The sequence below is a fragment of the Marmota marmota genome, unplaced genomic scaffold (assembly GCF_001458135.2).
Source record: "Marmota marmota marmota unplaced genomic scaffold, marMar, whole genome shotgun sequence".
NCBI classification, from domain to species: domain Eukaryota; kingdom Metazoa; phylum Chordata; class Mammalia; order Rodentia; family Sciuridae; genus Marmota; species Marmota marmota.
The window spans coordinates 24,269,107-24,286,197 of record NW_026000101.1 but is presented as its reverse complement, the minus strand read 5'-3'; the positions used below and the strand labels follow the sequence as shown (position 1 = coordinate 24,286,197).

At 36.5% G+C, this 17,091-nt stretch overlaps 2 protein-coding genes across 6 annotated transcripts in view; one reads left to right on the top strand and one right to left on the bottom strand.

The window, feature by feature from the left end:
* The window catches only part of Plaa (phospholipase A2 activating protein), a 31,258-nt gene extending 30,970 nt beyond the window's left edge, over nt 1–288 (bottom strand). The window contains exon 1 of the mRNA XM_015492478.2: nt 4–288. The gene's annotated coding sequence lies outside the window, so the exon portion shown is untranslated. The remainder of the gene's footprint in view (nt 1–3) is intronic.
* Nucleotides 220–17,091, top strand: part of Ift74 (intraflagellar transport 74) — a 75,727-nt gene continuing 58,855 nt past the window's right edge. For 2 of the 5 annotated variants that reach the window (XM_048783529.1, XM_048783531.1), the window contains exons 1-5: nt 344–515; nt 4,925–5,270; nt 9,139–9,277; nt 13,359–13,494; nt 16,244–16,292. In XM_048783529.1, the coding sequence (XP_048639486.1) occupies nt 9,158–9,277; nt 13,359–13,494; nt 16,244–16,292 (305 nt within the window). In that variant the 5' untranslated portion in view covers nt 344–515; nt 4,925–5,270; nt 9,139–9,157. Of the gene's footprint in view, nt 516–4,924; nt 5,271–9,136; nt 9,278–13,358; nt 13,495–16,243; nt 16,293–17,091 lie in introns of those variants that run through there. The other 3 variants (XM_015492480.1, XM_015492481.2, XM_048783530.1) reach the window with 3 other exon arrangements.

Below are 17,091 nucleotides of genomic sequence, written 5' to 3'. Positions count from 1 at the left end.
AGAGACAGGGAAGAGCCTGGGAGCCGGTGCGGAAGGGCGGCGGGGAAGGGGCGCGCCGAGCGAGCCGAGTGACACAGCAACCCTGACTTGCACGCCGGAATTCATCATCCGCCTCAGCCCGCCATGACGCAGAGTTTGTGCGTCCCGACTGTCGAGGCCGACTCGGGGCTGCGGCTCGCTCCCCTCCTGCTCTCTGGATCGCCGGCGGAGGAAGAGAGAACCACGCCCGGTCTTTCTGTGCAGGCCGAGCCCGGTGCTTTGCTTACTTGGTCCCTTGCTGTGCCTTGGCGGAACTGTTTCTTGTAATACGGGATTCGCGCCAGAACTACAAATCCCACAGTGCCGCGCGTCAGCGGGTTGTGAGCGGCCGGTGAGCCGAACCCGGATATTTTAAATCTGGAGTCTCCGCGCTGCGCCCTGCGTAGCGGTGGAGATTGCTTCGTGACTCCTGTTAGGGCTTACTTACCCCATTTTCTCCCCGCCTTCTCTACGGAGTCTCCTGAGACTTTTACAAGGTAAACGTTGTTTTTCAATGAAAACAAGAAACCCTTGGAGTCAAACTAACCTCGCTTGCCTCGTTTCAAATTATCCCAGTCTCCTTGCCCACTGCCATCAGATTAGCTAATGAGTATGGTGGTCCGTGTCCGTTCTTTCAGGCAGTATGTCCATTCGTCTGGTGGCTTTTTGCTTCTGTAGATCTAGGGTGGGCCTGAGAATATATGTTTTTAAGCACACCCGGGTGATGTTGCCTGTCGTCGTTGGACCACGTTGAGTGCGACTGTCCACAAGATTTGTCCTCCAACAATTTCCCTCCCACCAATTTCACTTCGCCACAACCCCTTCTAAATTGCCAAGTCCAGTTAGCGCCTTTCTCACTTCTTTCCTCTTAAAATTCTCATTCGAAGTTTGGAATCACCACTCTTCTGGTTTCTGTTTCTGATTTTAGTCCTGAAATGTTGACATCTTAATACTTGCTTTGCTGTAGCAACTTCTTCCTGGGTAGACTGTTTACTATTGCTTATTTCTAAATGTATATCCCCTGATTGATATCTCCAAACTCTAGATCCGAATTTCTAGCTATTAGAAATCTCTACTTAGTAGTTTCTTGCTTTTTGAGGCGGAGAAGGGACTACCGGGGATTGAATCACTGAGCCACATCCTCAGCTCTGTTTTGTATTTTAATTAGGGACAGGCTCTCACTGAGTTGCTTAGCGCCTTCCTATTGCTGAGGCTGGCTTTGAACTCCTGATCCTCCTGCTTTAGCCTCTGGAGCCCTTAGGATTACAGGCATGCGCCACCGCGCCCCAGAGTTTCTTGCTTAAATTTCAACATGATTCTAGACTCTTTGCCCCTATTCTCCAGCCAATTCTACACATTAAAATGGGATTATCTTTCTAAAAATTAGATTGTGTTATTCCTTCGTTCAGTAACCTTTGTTTTCCATTCTTGAGTATAGCAATATACAAGGTCTTTTATATCTCCTTTCCAGATTCATCTCTGGTGCCTCCTCCCATCCCTCAACCATATTGACTTTAGCACCATTCCTGAACACATCATGCTATTCATGTTTCCATGCTTTTTGTACATAATCTTAAAAACAAATGAAAAAAACCTATAATGCCTTTTACCACCTGTCGCATTTCAACATCAGTTTATCATCTTCTGGCTCTTCTGTAGACCAGTGCAATTTTGTTATCTTCAATGTAGTATTCACTGAATTTTAATACATAAATGTGTGTGTCTTTTCTACCAGACTAAATTTCCTTCTGTCATCTCAAATGTCAACCATCTAGTTTACTGATATATATACCAGATCTTCGGTGAACCTTTCTCCACTGTACAAAGCAATTTTCAGTCTTTTAGTCCTCACAATAACCTTGCAAGGCAGATGGTTTTATTACTCCCATTTTACAAATAAAGAATTTGCCTCATTAACAACAAACAGATCAGCTGTTGAATTGTGTGATTGTGCACACCTGTAATCCAATGCTAGAAGCTGAAGTAGGAGGACCCCAGGTTTCTGGCCAGTCTGAGCAATTTAGTGAGACCATGTCTCAAAATAAAAATGAAAAGGACTGGGGATGTAACTTAGTGGTAGAGCACCCCTGGGTTTAATCCCCAGCACCAGAAAAAATATATATATAAATCAACAAGGAGGCCATTGTGCTATTGCTCCTGCACTAAAGCCGAACTCAACAGTAAAAGGAAATTTAAGCTGCCAATCAAAAGCTGCCTAATTTTCCTCTGGACTTTCTGAAGGGAGCCTCCTGTGTAATCAGGGAATACATGGAATCAGTGAGGGCAGAAGATCAGCCAACTTTATCTAACAATCTCATATATGACACGTGTTCAATAGTATTTTTTAAATTAGTTAACAACTGAAATAACTTAAATCACATAGCAAGAATGTAATGGAGCTCAGACTAAACTTAAGTTTTGTGAACACAAAACTGAGCTCTACAATATTTTACATGTTAAGCAATTCATACATTTAAAACATTTTCTTCTTACTCTCCATCTGTGTACAAAGTGACAAATTCTGGATTCTCCTGCCATGTGCCTGAGGGCATGTAGGACTACTCTAGATGATGTTACAAGTTTTTTCCAGAAAAAAACAGTATAGTTACCCAATCCAGACCAAACATTAAAATTTATGTAAACTGAGTTATGCATTACAGTTTTGATTCTCAGTATGATGCCAGGGCCTTACACATGCTGGGCAAGTGTATCTCTGAGCCATGTGTCCATCCCATTTTTTAAATAATCAAATAATGAGATTTTAGGGCTCTAGTATTATTTAATCAGTGTGTTTAGATTTTTTTTCTAGTCATTTGCTGTAACAAATACTGTTCAAATGAATAACCTTGGTTATGAACATATGTGTTATATATGTGCATGAATCCAATAAGAATATATGCTGAGGGCTGGGGATGTGGCTCAGTGGTAGAGCGCTTGTGCAGCATGGGTGAGGTACTAGGTACAATTCTCAGCACCACATATAAATAAATAAAAATAAAAAAGTCCATTGGCAACGCAAAAAATATTTTTTAAAAAGAATATATGCTGAATTGCTAGAAGTGCAATTGCTGGTCAAAGGACATGTACATTGAATTTTCATAGCCATTTTCTTTCCATAGACACTGCCATCAGTGGATCTAGTATTTTTTCACTTGATGTAAATATTCACTAACACATTCATTAATATCATCTGTATTCTGCTCTAGAAAAATTTAATGATGCTATTTCTGAAAGTTTGTTTTTTTTAAAAAATCTACATTCATACTGCAAATATCCATTGTTTTTTGTTTGACTTTTTTCTTCGATGGGCTCTGGCATAACTGACCTTATTCAATAACAAGTAATCTCTTGGTTGTTATCTTAGGGTTAGTCAAATGACCAATAGGCCAACCAGACTATGGAGATATATATATGTATATGTGTGTGTGTATAATTCTTTGGCTGAGTCTGGTTTCCTCTCAGTCACCTAAATAGCTGGGATTACAGGCATATGCCACCACTCCCAGCTTCAAATAATCTTTATTCTGCTTCTACATAAACTCTATAAAATGTTTGCCTTCAGCCACCTCTAACAGAGTCCTAAACCACTTCTGGTTTACAACTGCTACCTGCTGAAGCTCTTTAAACTTTTCACATGCTGTTATAGTTCAGATATTGGGGGGGTATCCCTCAAAAACTACTGTCAATGCAGGAATATTTGAAGGTGAAATGATAAGATCATGAGAGTTGTAACCTCATCAATCCATCTTAGTTGGAATAGACTGACTAGGTCTTACCTCTAGGCAGATGGGCATGGTTGGAGGAGGTCAGTCACTGTGGGAATGCCCAATTGCTTTCTGCTCTATCCTGACCCCACAAGGAGCTGAGTAGCTAGCTTTACTCCACTGAATTTTTCCACCATGATGTTTTACCTCACCTTGAACCCACAGCAATGAAGTCAGCCACCAGTGGATTCTCTGAAACCATGAGCCCCAAATAAACTTTTCTCCTTGAAGTTATTCTGTTAGATATTTCATTTACAGTGATGCAAAAGCTAACTGAAACATATGCTAAAGTTTATCTTTCAGAGTTTTTTAGTAGGAAAAACACAGGGTGCATTGGGGACGTTGAATAGGGAAGAGGCAGAGGGAATTGGAGATTAATTCAGTGGAGTGCCAGAGAATTCTCTGAAGAAAGAACATATGGGTTAAGACTTGAATGATGAACAAGACTTTTGACAGTGAAAAGCACAGGAATACGGATTCCAGGAAGAGAGAGTTCCTGTCCTGAGCCAGACAGGAACTTAAGACACAAATACTGTTACAATAAATTTATGATTATTTACATAGTCCCTTATCTATCCCCAACCACACCCCTAGCACTGGGGATTGAACACAGTGGCACTCTACCACTGAACTACATCCCCAGTCCTTTTTTATTTTGAAAAAAGGTGTTACTGATTTGCACAGGCTGGCCCCAAACTTGGGATCCACCTACCTCAGCCTCCCAAGTCACTGGGATTACAGGCATCTTAAAAACAACAGAATATATCTTCTCTCTTTCCTTCCCCAGCCCCTCTGCTTCTCTGCTTCTGTTTATGTCCTGCACTGCGCAACCTTGCGCCATCATGCTATTCTGCCATGTTTTCCCTCTTGAGAACAGCACTAAGAACAAGCACTGCTGCCTGCAACAACATACTGATGCTGGACATTGGTTGCTACAGATAGACCTTTGCTGTCTTAGACACTGGGTGTACTTGCCAAGGCTTTCACCCTTTCTTAAGTAAACTCCCTAAAGTCTGGTTCTTATACATGTTTGGGGTATGAGCATCAGATTACATAGAATCGGTTCAGGTCGGGCACTCAGAAGTCCCACTTATTGTCAAGAAAACCAAAGTGTCTCAATACAATGTTCTCCTTTTTTCTAGTCAACCTGCCTGTTGTCATTTCTTCCAAAAATGAATTGAAAAAAACAAGGCTAGTTCTCGAATATCGCGATAGAAGTTTGATCTCGTTTGTTTGTGGGTACCGGGATCTTAGGCCCAGGATTGACCAATCAGGCGCAGGGCCCTTCTTCACCCCACCCCGGTTGCCAGGATACGCAGCGCCACGCAGCCGTAGCTGGTTAGGCCTGAGGGCCTAAAAAGCCGCCCCTGAGTGACCGGGAGTCGCGGGCAGGGAAAAGCTTGCTGGTGGGTTCCTCCGCAGTGACGGCCTCGGAAAGAGTGGAGCGCCCTGAACCCTTGCCATCGCCCTCCTTCCGCGACGGTGGAGGTGAGAAAGCCCAGGTTCCATCTCTTCCTCTCACATCTTTGTGCGCTGGTTCTTTATTCAGGTGGCGCTGATTTTATCCAATTCTTCAGCTCTTAGGGGTTTGTTTCGGGCCCCTTGCCCGGCCGCTGAAGTTTTCTATTCCAGCAAAGGGTGCGCAGAGATCTCCAGGAATCCCCTGAGAAGACCCTCCAAGCGGGACTAGACGGAAGAATTCCAGAGCCTCAGAGAGAGTCCCTGTGGGCTGAAGGATTTTACTCAGAGGAGTAGATATGTCCTTTGGTTGCAGTGGAAGGGACTTAGTAACACTTGTGGGAATGGTTGGTTTAGAGAGGACAGTGCCAAATGTGTTACCTATGGTATCTGATCTTCACAATAACTCTACAAGGTGGAGCTCATGGCCACACTTTATTGTAGATATGAGGAAACACATCCAGAGAAGCTAAGTGCGTGTCAAGATTATGCAGATAGTAACTGTCAGAAGTAAAGTTTGTATCCCTAATCTATGTGGCACCAACTGACAGGCTCACAACTGTGATTGTGTGAATAATCCCGAAGGTTGTGTGAATATATGAATCCCAGAGTTTGTTACTACTGCCCCTCCTTCCCCTTTTTCTTAATCCCACTGAGACTGATGTAAATACTAAGCCTTCCCCACTACCAGTAGAGCAGAGGCAAAGAAAATCAGATGGAATTTTTGTATATTGGCAGTTTTCTTGAAAGTTATCAGGAAAGCTAAAATGAGAGTGACTCATTCTGCTGGAAACCACAGTTTAATTGTACTAGCTCTTGGAGAAACCGTTTTAAAAGTAAACCCCGTTCTCCTTTCAAAATCTCATTTTAAGAAATTCCCCTTTCCATTTGAAATAATGCTATTGCTTTGTCTGCAGAGTTCAAAACGGCAGTTAAGTACACTTAACAATATGAGGTAATAATGGTATATCTGACTAGGAATTTCCAGTGAAAAAATGAAAATCAGAATTGGTGTCCAGTTTAAAGGACAGGAGGATAGATATCGATATATGAGTCATCAGCATAGTTACAGTAGAAAGCAGATAGTAGAAAGAATAAAAGCAAGTCAGGTGTGGTGATATATGCCTGTGATTTGGAGGCTGAGGTAAAAGGACTGCAGGTTGTGGGTCATCATGGACAACTTAACCAGGTCCTGACTCAAAGTAAATGAATAGAAAGAGCCAAGTATGTAACTCAATGGTACAGTACTTGCCTCACTTGCCCAGGATGCATGAGACCCTATGTTTCATTTCCTAGCATTTAAAAAAAAAAAAAATACTAATCATGGTGCTCCAAAAAAAAAAAAAAAAAGCAAGAACTGGGTATAGGTTATAAAAATAGAGAAGCTATTTTAGTTTGCCATATGTTTTGTTTGTGAGCATCAGCATTTTGTTTATTTTAAATTTTTTTATTAAATTTATATTTAGCTGATATATAAAATTGTACATATTAATGGGGTAACATGAGATTCAATATGTGTGGTATGTAATGTTTAAATTGGATTAATAATATCTATCTCTGCAAACATTTATCACTTCTTTGTTTTGACTATTTAGTAAAATTTTCCTCTATGTTGTTGTTGTTGGAATTGATACAGGGCCTTCTGCTTGCTAGGCATGCATTCTATCCCTGAGCTATACTCCTGACCAAATTTAGTAAATTTTTGTAATTGGCAATCTCTTAGTATAAGAGGAGATTGAAAAGATATAAAAGTCAACGAAGTTTCTGCCTGTCACTGAGACAGATGCTGAGGAAATAAAGATGAATAAAATTCAGCTTTCCCTGTAAAGGGAGAGAAATACTTAGACAAATCGGTAATATCAATTGGGATAGATACATGTGCACAATGCATAGTAGCATATAGAACTGACCAACAAATTCAAAATGAAGAAAGTGGAGGTGGTTATGGAGTGGTCATGGAAGGATTCCTAGAGAAGATAATGGGCAAGTTGTGTGTTAGGCAAGGGAACTAGTTAAGAGGCTGATATAATAGTCCACTTGTGTCAGGGAGGCCTTGAATTGACCAGTGCAATAGGAATAGAGAGGAAGACACATGTTAAACAGTTAGTAATAAAATCAGTAGAACTATTTGATAAGCTCTGGGAAGTGAAGGAGAGGAGAAATCAAGGATGAAGTGTTTGACTTATGTACGACTAGAAGATGGTGCCAAGAGAAAGAATAACTTGGGGAGATGATCAGAAGTTTAGAGTTACGTATATTTATTTTGAAATATTTAGGAAACATCTAAGTTGAGATGTTAAGTAATTATTTGGATATAAACACCTTAAGCTGAGTGTGTCAGGACTGGAGATAAGGAGTTATGAATCCTCAGTTTTAATTATTAAAGCCCTTAGTGTAGATAAGGTGACCTAATGAGAGCTTAGAGCAAAAAAAAGAAAAATAGGCTGGATGATATCTTGGGGAATGCTCTTACTGAAGGGCAGAATAAGATCTAGGAGACTGAAAAAGATGTTCAAAAGGAGAATATTATGGAGATGGTTTCATGTAAGAATGGAAACTAGTAACAGATGACACATTCTTGGCAATATTTGCAGGGGTCATTTGAATGGAATAGTGGGCATCCAGGAAATAGTGGAAATAGGTCTTCTTTTTATGGGCGGGAGTACTTGGAATAGAACCTGGGGCCCTTTACCACTGAGCTACATCACCAGCCTTTTTATTTTTTTTTAATTTTTAATTGTTTATTGGAGCTTTATGGCTGTACATAGTAGTTGAGTTCATCCCAACAAACTCATACCTCATAGAAATCAGTTTCAGTTTATGATCCCTCCTGTTCCCTCCCCCTTTTCCCTCTGATCTTCCCCACTCCCTTTTTCTACTAGACTTCTTTCACTCCTTTATTAATTTGATTGGTTCTTTAAGTAATCTTATCCTTCCCTCCCCCTTTCCTTTATAATACTCTAGCTTCTGCAAATGAGAGAACCTTTTTTATTTTGAGACAGAGTTTTGCTAAGTTGTTGAGATTGGCCTTGAACTTGTTAGTCCTCCTGCTTTAGTGTCCTGAGTCAGGCATGCCCACCATGCCTGGCAAAAACAGGGTTTTCTTAAAAGATTGGTTACACAAAGAAAGAATATCTGGGGGAGAGTTAGAGATGGTTTAAGATCAAGAGATTAGCTTTTATGGTTAGCAAAAAACTGACTTAAGAGATTGGAGGAAGTTTCAAGAAATCAACAGGAATGGGGGTAATGCCCAAAAGAGATGGAATCAAGAGGGCAAATCAGAATAGAGATTGATCTTGATGAGAATGGGGATGGCTAGGGAGATTGGAGGGCAAAATGGATTAGGTTAATTGGTTAATTTGTGTGTTCTAAAGGTGATAAAAGACTTGATTTTCCAGTTAGTAGGAAATAACTTGCTGATGGTGGTAGGAACAGAAGTTGGAATAGAAACATGGTTAAGGATCAGAAATACCAAAGAGAGAGAGACAGAGAGAAAGAGAGAGAGAGAGAGAGAGAGAGTGAGAGAGTGAGTGTGTTTTTAGAGGAGTTTGTAAAATAACAGGGAAATGAGGAAAAATCATGTAATAAATGGTCCTGTAGTTCTAAGTGGAATATTAACCCATTATGCCCTGTTGTTCTATGGACCTTTATAGGGCATTTATGAAATTGTTCTGTTTTTATAGGTATCCTACGTATAGGATGATGGGACATAATATAATAGGTTAATGTCAAATTTGAACAAATCAAAGCAGGTTTAACCTTATAGTGTTCCTGGAATGGTAATTTGCAAGAATAATTGTCATGAATTAAATGTTTGAAGAAAGGGTATAATGGGACAATTGTATCTTGCTACAAAAGACATCAAAGGAAAATTGAACTATTTATTGTTTCCAAACAGTGGTTAAAGTGAACAAATAATGGCCAGTAATCACAAAGCTTCAGCATCTCGCCCTGTTTCACGAGGTGGAATTGGGTTGACAGGAAGGCCTCCTTCTGGAATGCGACCCCTATCAGGAAATAATCGAGTGGCAACTGGAGTAAGTTTAAATAAAACAAATCTGTAGAATGCTTATGCATACATCCTGGTAGAAGTTGGAAAACTTCTCTGTATGAGAGATTCTGCTTTGTGTTCCTTTATTCATTAAGCATAATGTTATATAAATGACTTTTTGTTTGTTTTTTTGTAATTTTTTGGTACCAGGGATTGAATTTAGGTATGTTTAATCACTGAGTCACATCCCCAGCCCATTTATTTTTTATTTTGAGACAGCATCTCACTAAGTTGCTTAGGGCCTTGCTAAGTTGCTGAGGTTGGCTTTGAACTTGTGATCCTCCTGCCTCAGCCTCCTGAGCTACTGGGATGACAGGTGTGCCATGCCCAGCAATATGTTTGTTTTTTGTAAAACATGTGAAAATATAAATATGGGACAATTTTGAGACGATACCACTGAGAGATGTTGCCCGCTGTTGCTGATCCTCAATTTTATTTTAAAGCTACAATAATTTTAAATGGTACAGTGCATTGGTGCCAGAATCAAACAAAATAAAATAGACTAGAAATAGAATCAAGCATATGTAAGAATTAATGATTAAGATGGCATTTCAACTTAGTTGTAAAAGCATAGAGTATTCATTAGAACATTCCAAAAACAAACTATTTGTTTAAAAAGTTTTTGATCCCTCTCTCACATCTTTTATCAGAATTCTAAATAGTTTTTAAACTTGATATTTTGAAAATACAATCACAGCTGCATTAGAGAAATTATATTTCGTATAAACTTGATATAGGCTAGGACTTTCTAATAAGAACTGAAATGCCAAGTAATGAAAAGGAGAATAATTTCAAAGCATTTTTTTGGGTGCTGGGGATTGAACCCAGGGCCTTGTGCATGCAAGGCAAGCACTCTACCAACTGAGTCATATCCCCAACCCTAAGGAGAGTAATTTCAGAATTATATATTTGAATTAAAAAATTGAAAACACCAAGAAAAATGATAACCTGGTAAAAAATATTTATAAAAACAGAATTCATAATCTTTAAATGATATAGCAAACTTTACTAATTTGTAGAGTTTTTTCTGTATTAAGTCTATAAACCTATGTTCAATCAGAATTCCATGAGATTTCTTCTGAAGGATGGAAGGAATGCCATTATAAAATTATTTCAAAATTCATCTAGAATAAAAAAGCAAAACTAATAAGAAACATAATTACATAAAAATTTTTTATAAAGGTTGAGTATGAGTGAAACTATATTCTAATTGCCACAGCAATTTTAGAAACAAACTGCTAAATGTTAAGAGCATAATGTCATAAATCAGTGAATCAAGAAGAAAAACACTATATTAGAAAAAGTGGGATAAAGTTTACAGAATAATTCTCAGCAGAAGAATATCCAGTAAAGATGATTACATATTTTTAAGTATCATAATAAGAAAAATCTTGAGACCTAATGACCTTATGACAAGTGAGACTTAAATTATGATATTTTTATCCCTATAATGAGCTATTAGATAGTCATTAAAAATTATTTTAAAATATATTTGAGAAAAGAAATTCTTCTTTTTGGTACTAGGGATTGAACTTAGAGGCACTTAATCACTAAGCCACTTCCCTATCTCTTTTTATATTGCATTTAGTGACAGGGTCTCGCCAAGTTGCTGAGGCTGGCTTTGAACTTGGCAATCCTCCTTCCTCAGCCTCCCGAGCTTCTGGGATTACAGGTGTACCACCACACTTGGCAAAATTCTTTATAATATAGCCTTAAGAAAAAAAAAAAAGTGTAACCTCAACTTAACTTATAAACATGCATTTATATGTGCATAGAAAATAAAGTAGGAAGAAATGAATATACCACAGTGTCTGTAATATTTTTTCTGATATTCACACAGATGGCTTTGACTAACTCAGAGGGTGCTTAAAGCTGATGCTTAAGTTAACCTCGAACAACAGATAATTCTTAGTCCTATGTTTATTTTGGGGGGCAGGAATAGCTTTGTTAAAATCAGTACCTCATGTTTTCAGAATTTTCTAGAGTTTTCGGGTGTATTATCACATCAATTTAGAAATGACTTTTCTGGGGGCTGGGGATGTGGCTCAAGAGGTAGCGCGCTCGCCTGGCATGCGTGCGGCCCGGGTTCGATCCTCAGCACCACATACAAACAAAGATGTTGTGTCCGCCAAAAACTAAGAAATAAATATTAAAAAAAAAAAAAAAAAAAAAAAAAGAAATGACTTTTCTGACATCTTCTTAGATATACTAAGCTAGGATATCTTTTTCTTTTTTTTTTTTCATGAAAAGAGAAAACTGAATATTCTTTAATGGCTACGCAAACAAAAACCAACTAAAACAGAAATGAATACAATGAATTTAATGAGTAAAATTTGTCTAATATATTAAGAGTATATCTATATCTTTTTCTTTTGTTCTAATAAGAATTAATGCTTGTTAATTATTTACAAAATGAATCTGACATTGCCACTTATTAATGTTTGTATTTTCAAAAATAATAATCATCATAAAATATGCAAACAACAAAGTAATGGAGTTCCTGTTGAATGTCTAAACACTGTCAATAGTGTTGTGTCTATCTTCTAGACTTTTCTACTGTGCATTTATTTATAAACAATCAAATACATATGCATATATAATTTGTATGGTTTTGGTCTGTTCCAAAATCAGAATAATACCACGTGCATTGATATTCTTTCCATTTTTTTTATTGGAGCAATATAGTTGTACATATTGAAGGGATTTGTTTTAACATTGGTACATGCACATAATATATACATTGTTTTGCATCTCTCTTTTGTTTCAATCATATATTCTGAATATATTTCCATGTGAGTACATATCTATCCATTAATGTATATGGTTTTAATTTATACTTTCTTGTATATATGTTCATCTGGTGAATGAAAAGAAGTAGAAGTTATTTGAATAACTCTCAAAATTATGCTTGCATAAAGCAAAAGAAAAAATCATTTACAAGGTTTACCCAGCCAGAGATTTAGCATTTTCTTCTAGAAATCTCTCAGGTTAACGCTGCAATCATTTCATCTGAATTTGTAGTTGATATTGTTTCTGTGTTCAATGTTTTCTCTGGAATGTGTACTGTTATTGGCCCCTTACCCCAAATAATTCCCTCGCAATTTTCATAATCTTTTAAAGAACTGTGTTGTTTCATAGAATTAAAAGTCATCAACTAACAGAATTAAAAACAACCAAAATGAATGGCAGTGGTTATATCCAACCCCTATCGAAAATTTCTACGCCATATTTTATCTATTATTGTAAATTTTACTCTTTATTAGAGAGAGAGTTTCAAAAAAGAAGGTACGAAAATAAACAGAAGGAGGAGGAATATTTTGGAACAGTTTCAAATTGTCTTTTATACTTTCCCATGCCTGAATATACTTTATGAACTGATGAAAAAGGAGTCTTGTTCTTTCCTCGGAGTATGTGCTGTTATACTGGATTTAGCTGATCTGAAGTAGAGATTACAAATGCTTGTTGAATGATATAAGCTCTTCAGTAATTTACATGGCCATGTTGTTATGGAATCATAACCATTTTTTTTTTCAAAATGAAGATTTCCTCCTTTTTTATTTTAGAGATAATATATATACCCACTATTATACCCAAAACACCACTTTATATAAAGCAGAAAATAAAAGTCAACTGTTACCATTAGGTAGAGCTAACCATTGTTCCTATTCTTATAAGATCTTCCAGACTTTTTTGTTTTATTACAATTTTTTAATAATTTTATAAACTGTTTAAAAAACTGCTTTTTTATATGCTACAACTTATTCAACTTTTTCCTATGATAGACGTTTAGCTCTTTTCTAGTTTGGAGATATTTTAAATAATATCTACACATAGAGTTTAAAATTTTAATGAAATATATGATATAATATGTACATAAATTTAAATATTCAAGAAATTTATTATCTAATAATATTGAATAATAGTATTTATTATTTCATACAGTAAAAATGCAAGGAATATTTTACTAATTATGTAGAATTTTAAGTTTTCAAATTATCTTTGCAGTCTCATAATAGTAGAAGGACTGTTTTTTACTATTTTGATGAAAGTAAAATCTTTTTGTTTAGTTGCCCCCTGGAACAGCAAGACCAGGTTCTCGTGGTGGTCCTTTGGGGACTGGTGGTGTTCTGTCATCTCAGATCAAAGTTGCTGATCGTCCTGTAACACAGCAAGGTTTGAGTGGAATGAAAACTGGGATGAAAGGTATTTGTTTTATGAAGATGAGTATATTTTGTACAAAAAGTATTACATTACCATATAACCAAATCAGAATTAGAACATAATTCTTGTTTGATTCATAAAATTGTTGTGAGATAAAAACAGAATAAATATGAAAACACATTGTAAACTAGTAAGTTACAAACATGAGTTATTTTGATATTAATTTTTCTGAATATTCATATTTTCTGAATTCAAAATCATGTAGCAATATTCTGATATACTTTTTAGTAGTTTTCATATAAAAGTGATGCTATTAAAATATTGCTATTTATAATCAGTGAGTCAAGAAATATTACTTTTTTCCTAATAATTAGAAAGATCCAGTCTTTTTTTTTTTGGTACTGGGGATTGAAATCATGGGCACTGGACCACTGAGCCACATCCCCAGCCCTATTTTATATCTTTATTTAGAGACAGAGTCTTACTGAGTTGCTTAGTGCCTCGTTTTTGCTGAGGCTGGCTTTGAAGTCTCAATCCTATTGCCTCAGTCTCCCAAGCCGCTGGGATTACAGGCATGTGCTACCACTCTGGCTCCATTCTAATTCTTTTTTTTTTTTTTAATCTTTTTTTTTTTGGTGGGGTTCTTTTTTTTGGTCTTTTTTGGAACTGGGGGTCGAACCCAGGGCTTTGCGAATGCAAGGCAGACTCTTTGCCACTGAGCTACATCCCAGCCCTCCATTCTAATTCTTAAATAAGGAACGAAGTCTAGCAAATAAGTCTCTTCTGAATCTCTCATTATGCATCTATTTAGAAAATCTTTAGAAAAATGAATGCATATTGTGTATGTGGTATATATAAACAAACCTTGGTAAACTTTTTTTTGTGTGTGAAAAGTTCTTTTCTTTTATTTTGACAAATGGCTGGGGATGTAGCTCAATAAAGGGTACTTACCTAGCCTATGGAAGCCCTAGGTTCAATTACCAGAAAAAAAAAAAAAAATCATTATGTTCTTTATTGTGACAAATGGTTTAACAGGGAAGAAAATATTCTGCTATTACAAAATTAATTTTAAGATACATAGTACAATTGACCCTTATTATTCAGTGCTTTACATCTGCAGATTCAGTCAACCACAGATCAAAAATAGTTGAAAAAAGCTGCATCTGTACTCAACACATACAGGCTATTCTTGTCATTAGTCCCTAAACAATATAGTGCAACAATTATTTCTATGGCATTTACATTATATTAGATACTATAAGTAATTTAGAGATGATTTAAACTACATGCAATGATACACACAGGTTATATGCAAATATTAGGTCATCTTGTATAAGAGACTTGAGAATTCCTGGATTTGGGTGTCTATACAGGGGTCCTAGAATCAATTCCCTACAATTGCCTTGAGATGACTGTACTTTTTATAATAATATGTCATGACTTTTAGTAATTATCAATACTATAAAAAATGAAGCAAAATTATATAGTCGTTCAACTAATCTTTAAAATGTATTCAAAGTAATTTTTAAATGTTTAATGTTACTTATCAAAAAACATTAAGGATAGAAACATACTTAAATTTTCTAGAGAATATGTCAGATATTTATCTTATATAAACTTCCTTCAAAACAGACCAAGTGTCATTTAAAATGGTCAGTTTCTATGAATATACTTCAAAGCCTTACATGAGAGTTCAGATTGTTACCACTATGCACCATTATCTGCTGTGACTTTTGTTCTTTCTTGTTCTAAGTCCCATTTCCAGTTATTACAAGACATTTTTCCTTTCTACTAAGAACAGACATTACAGGCAGTACTTTCTAGACTTTACTTCTCACACTTTGCAAGGCATTTCATCCCTTATAAAATTTGGGACATTTAACCTAGAAATACTTTTTTGGGCTTGTTTGTTATTGTTTTGTTTGCCATGCCTGGAGATCAAACCCAGATCCCTGAACTTGGCTAGGCAAATACTCTACCCCTGAGCTATGCCCCAAACCCCTAGGAATACTTTCTTCATTCTACTGAAATGTAATAGCATGTATTTATTTATTTATTTATTTAGTACCAGGTACCAGTGATTGAGCCCAGGGGCACTTAACCACTGAGCAATATCTCCAGCTCTTTTTTATATTTTATTAGAGATAGGATTTCACTAAGTTGCTTTGAGCCTCACTAAGTTGCTGAGGCTTTGAAGTATATTCAAGGCTTTGAACTCTCCATCCTCTTGCTTCGGACTCCTGTGTTGCTAGGATTACAGGCGTGCACTACCACGCCCAGCTAACATCATGTTTTTTAAAAGTCTCCTAAGAGAAATTCGGAAAATTGTTGTCTCTTAGTCACATTTAGGAATATCTAGAGTCTCCAATATCTAATAGTCATTTGTAATACTCAAAATTAAGTAAAATAAAAATTAATTTCTTTAGTAGCACCAGCCATTTTTCAAGTGCTCAGTAGTTGCATGTATCTACTCTTAATTGGACAGTCCTACTATATTTTTGTAGTCAGAGAAACTTCTTTGGGGAAGCTCTGTTTTAGGCTCCCTTATGCCTAGTTTCCATTTAGCTAGCCTGTACTATGAATCTACTATCTTAATAGTCTCACCTCATTCCATCTTTGTGGTCTTTTTAAAATATCATGATTCTAAGATACTAGTTCTCTTTTCTTAATGTTTGGTGGCAGTAATGAAAGCTGTCTGAGAATTATGATGTATAATTCTGGTTGTGCTTTGGATTTTTGCTATTTTGCTGGCATTTTGAGACTGAACACTAACATTTAAACATTTTTTCAGGTCCCCAGAGGCAAATTTTAGACAAATCTTATTATCTCGGACTTCTTAGGTATGTTAAATAAACATGTCTTTCTATGAGTGATCATGAAGTTTTATCTGTGGTTCTTATCATAATAATTAGGTATCTGTTGATGCCTAAGAATTATTTTGTAGTTTATCAATTTCTGGTTTATTTGGCTATTCTGTAAAATATATACGATAATAGAATTAGACTGAGATATAAAATTTTATGTATTTGCATATATATGAGCTATATATTTTGTCTCAGTCTGTTTGTACTTCTATAACAAAATGCCTGAAGTTGGGTGATTTAATAATTATGTAAGTTTATTTCTCTTAGTTCTGGACATTAGGAAGTCTAGGATCAGTGTACTGGTAGGATCAGTGTTTGATAAGGGGCTGGTTCAATAGATAGCACAATCTAGGTGTCCTCTCTGTCACATAATTAAAGAGAAAAACAGGGCCTACCACTTCCCTCCAGCCCTTTCATAATATAGTACCTAATCTTATTTATGAGGGAAGAGCCTTTCTGGCCTAATCAGCTCTGAAGCTTCACTTCTTAATACTATTGATTTGGGGACATGCACATTCAAACCATATCATAAAGTTTACTGTTTTCATCTGAAGATAAACATAATATTCTAAACTTTTTGGTATTCTGAAACATAACATTTGTGTTATTGTAATGTCACCTATTATACCTAATAAAAAAGGAAAATCTATGGAGGGCTGGGGTATAGCTCAGTCGGTAGAGTGCTTGCTTCACATGCACAAGGCCCTGGGTTCAATCCCCAGACCACCAAAAAAAAAAAAAAAAAAAAAAAAAAAAAAAAAAAAAAAAAAAAAAA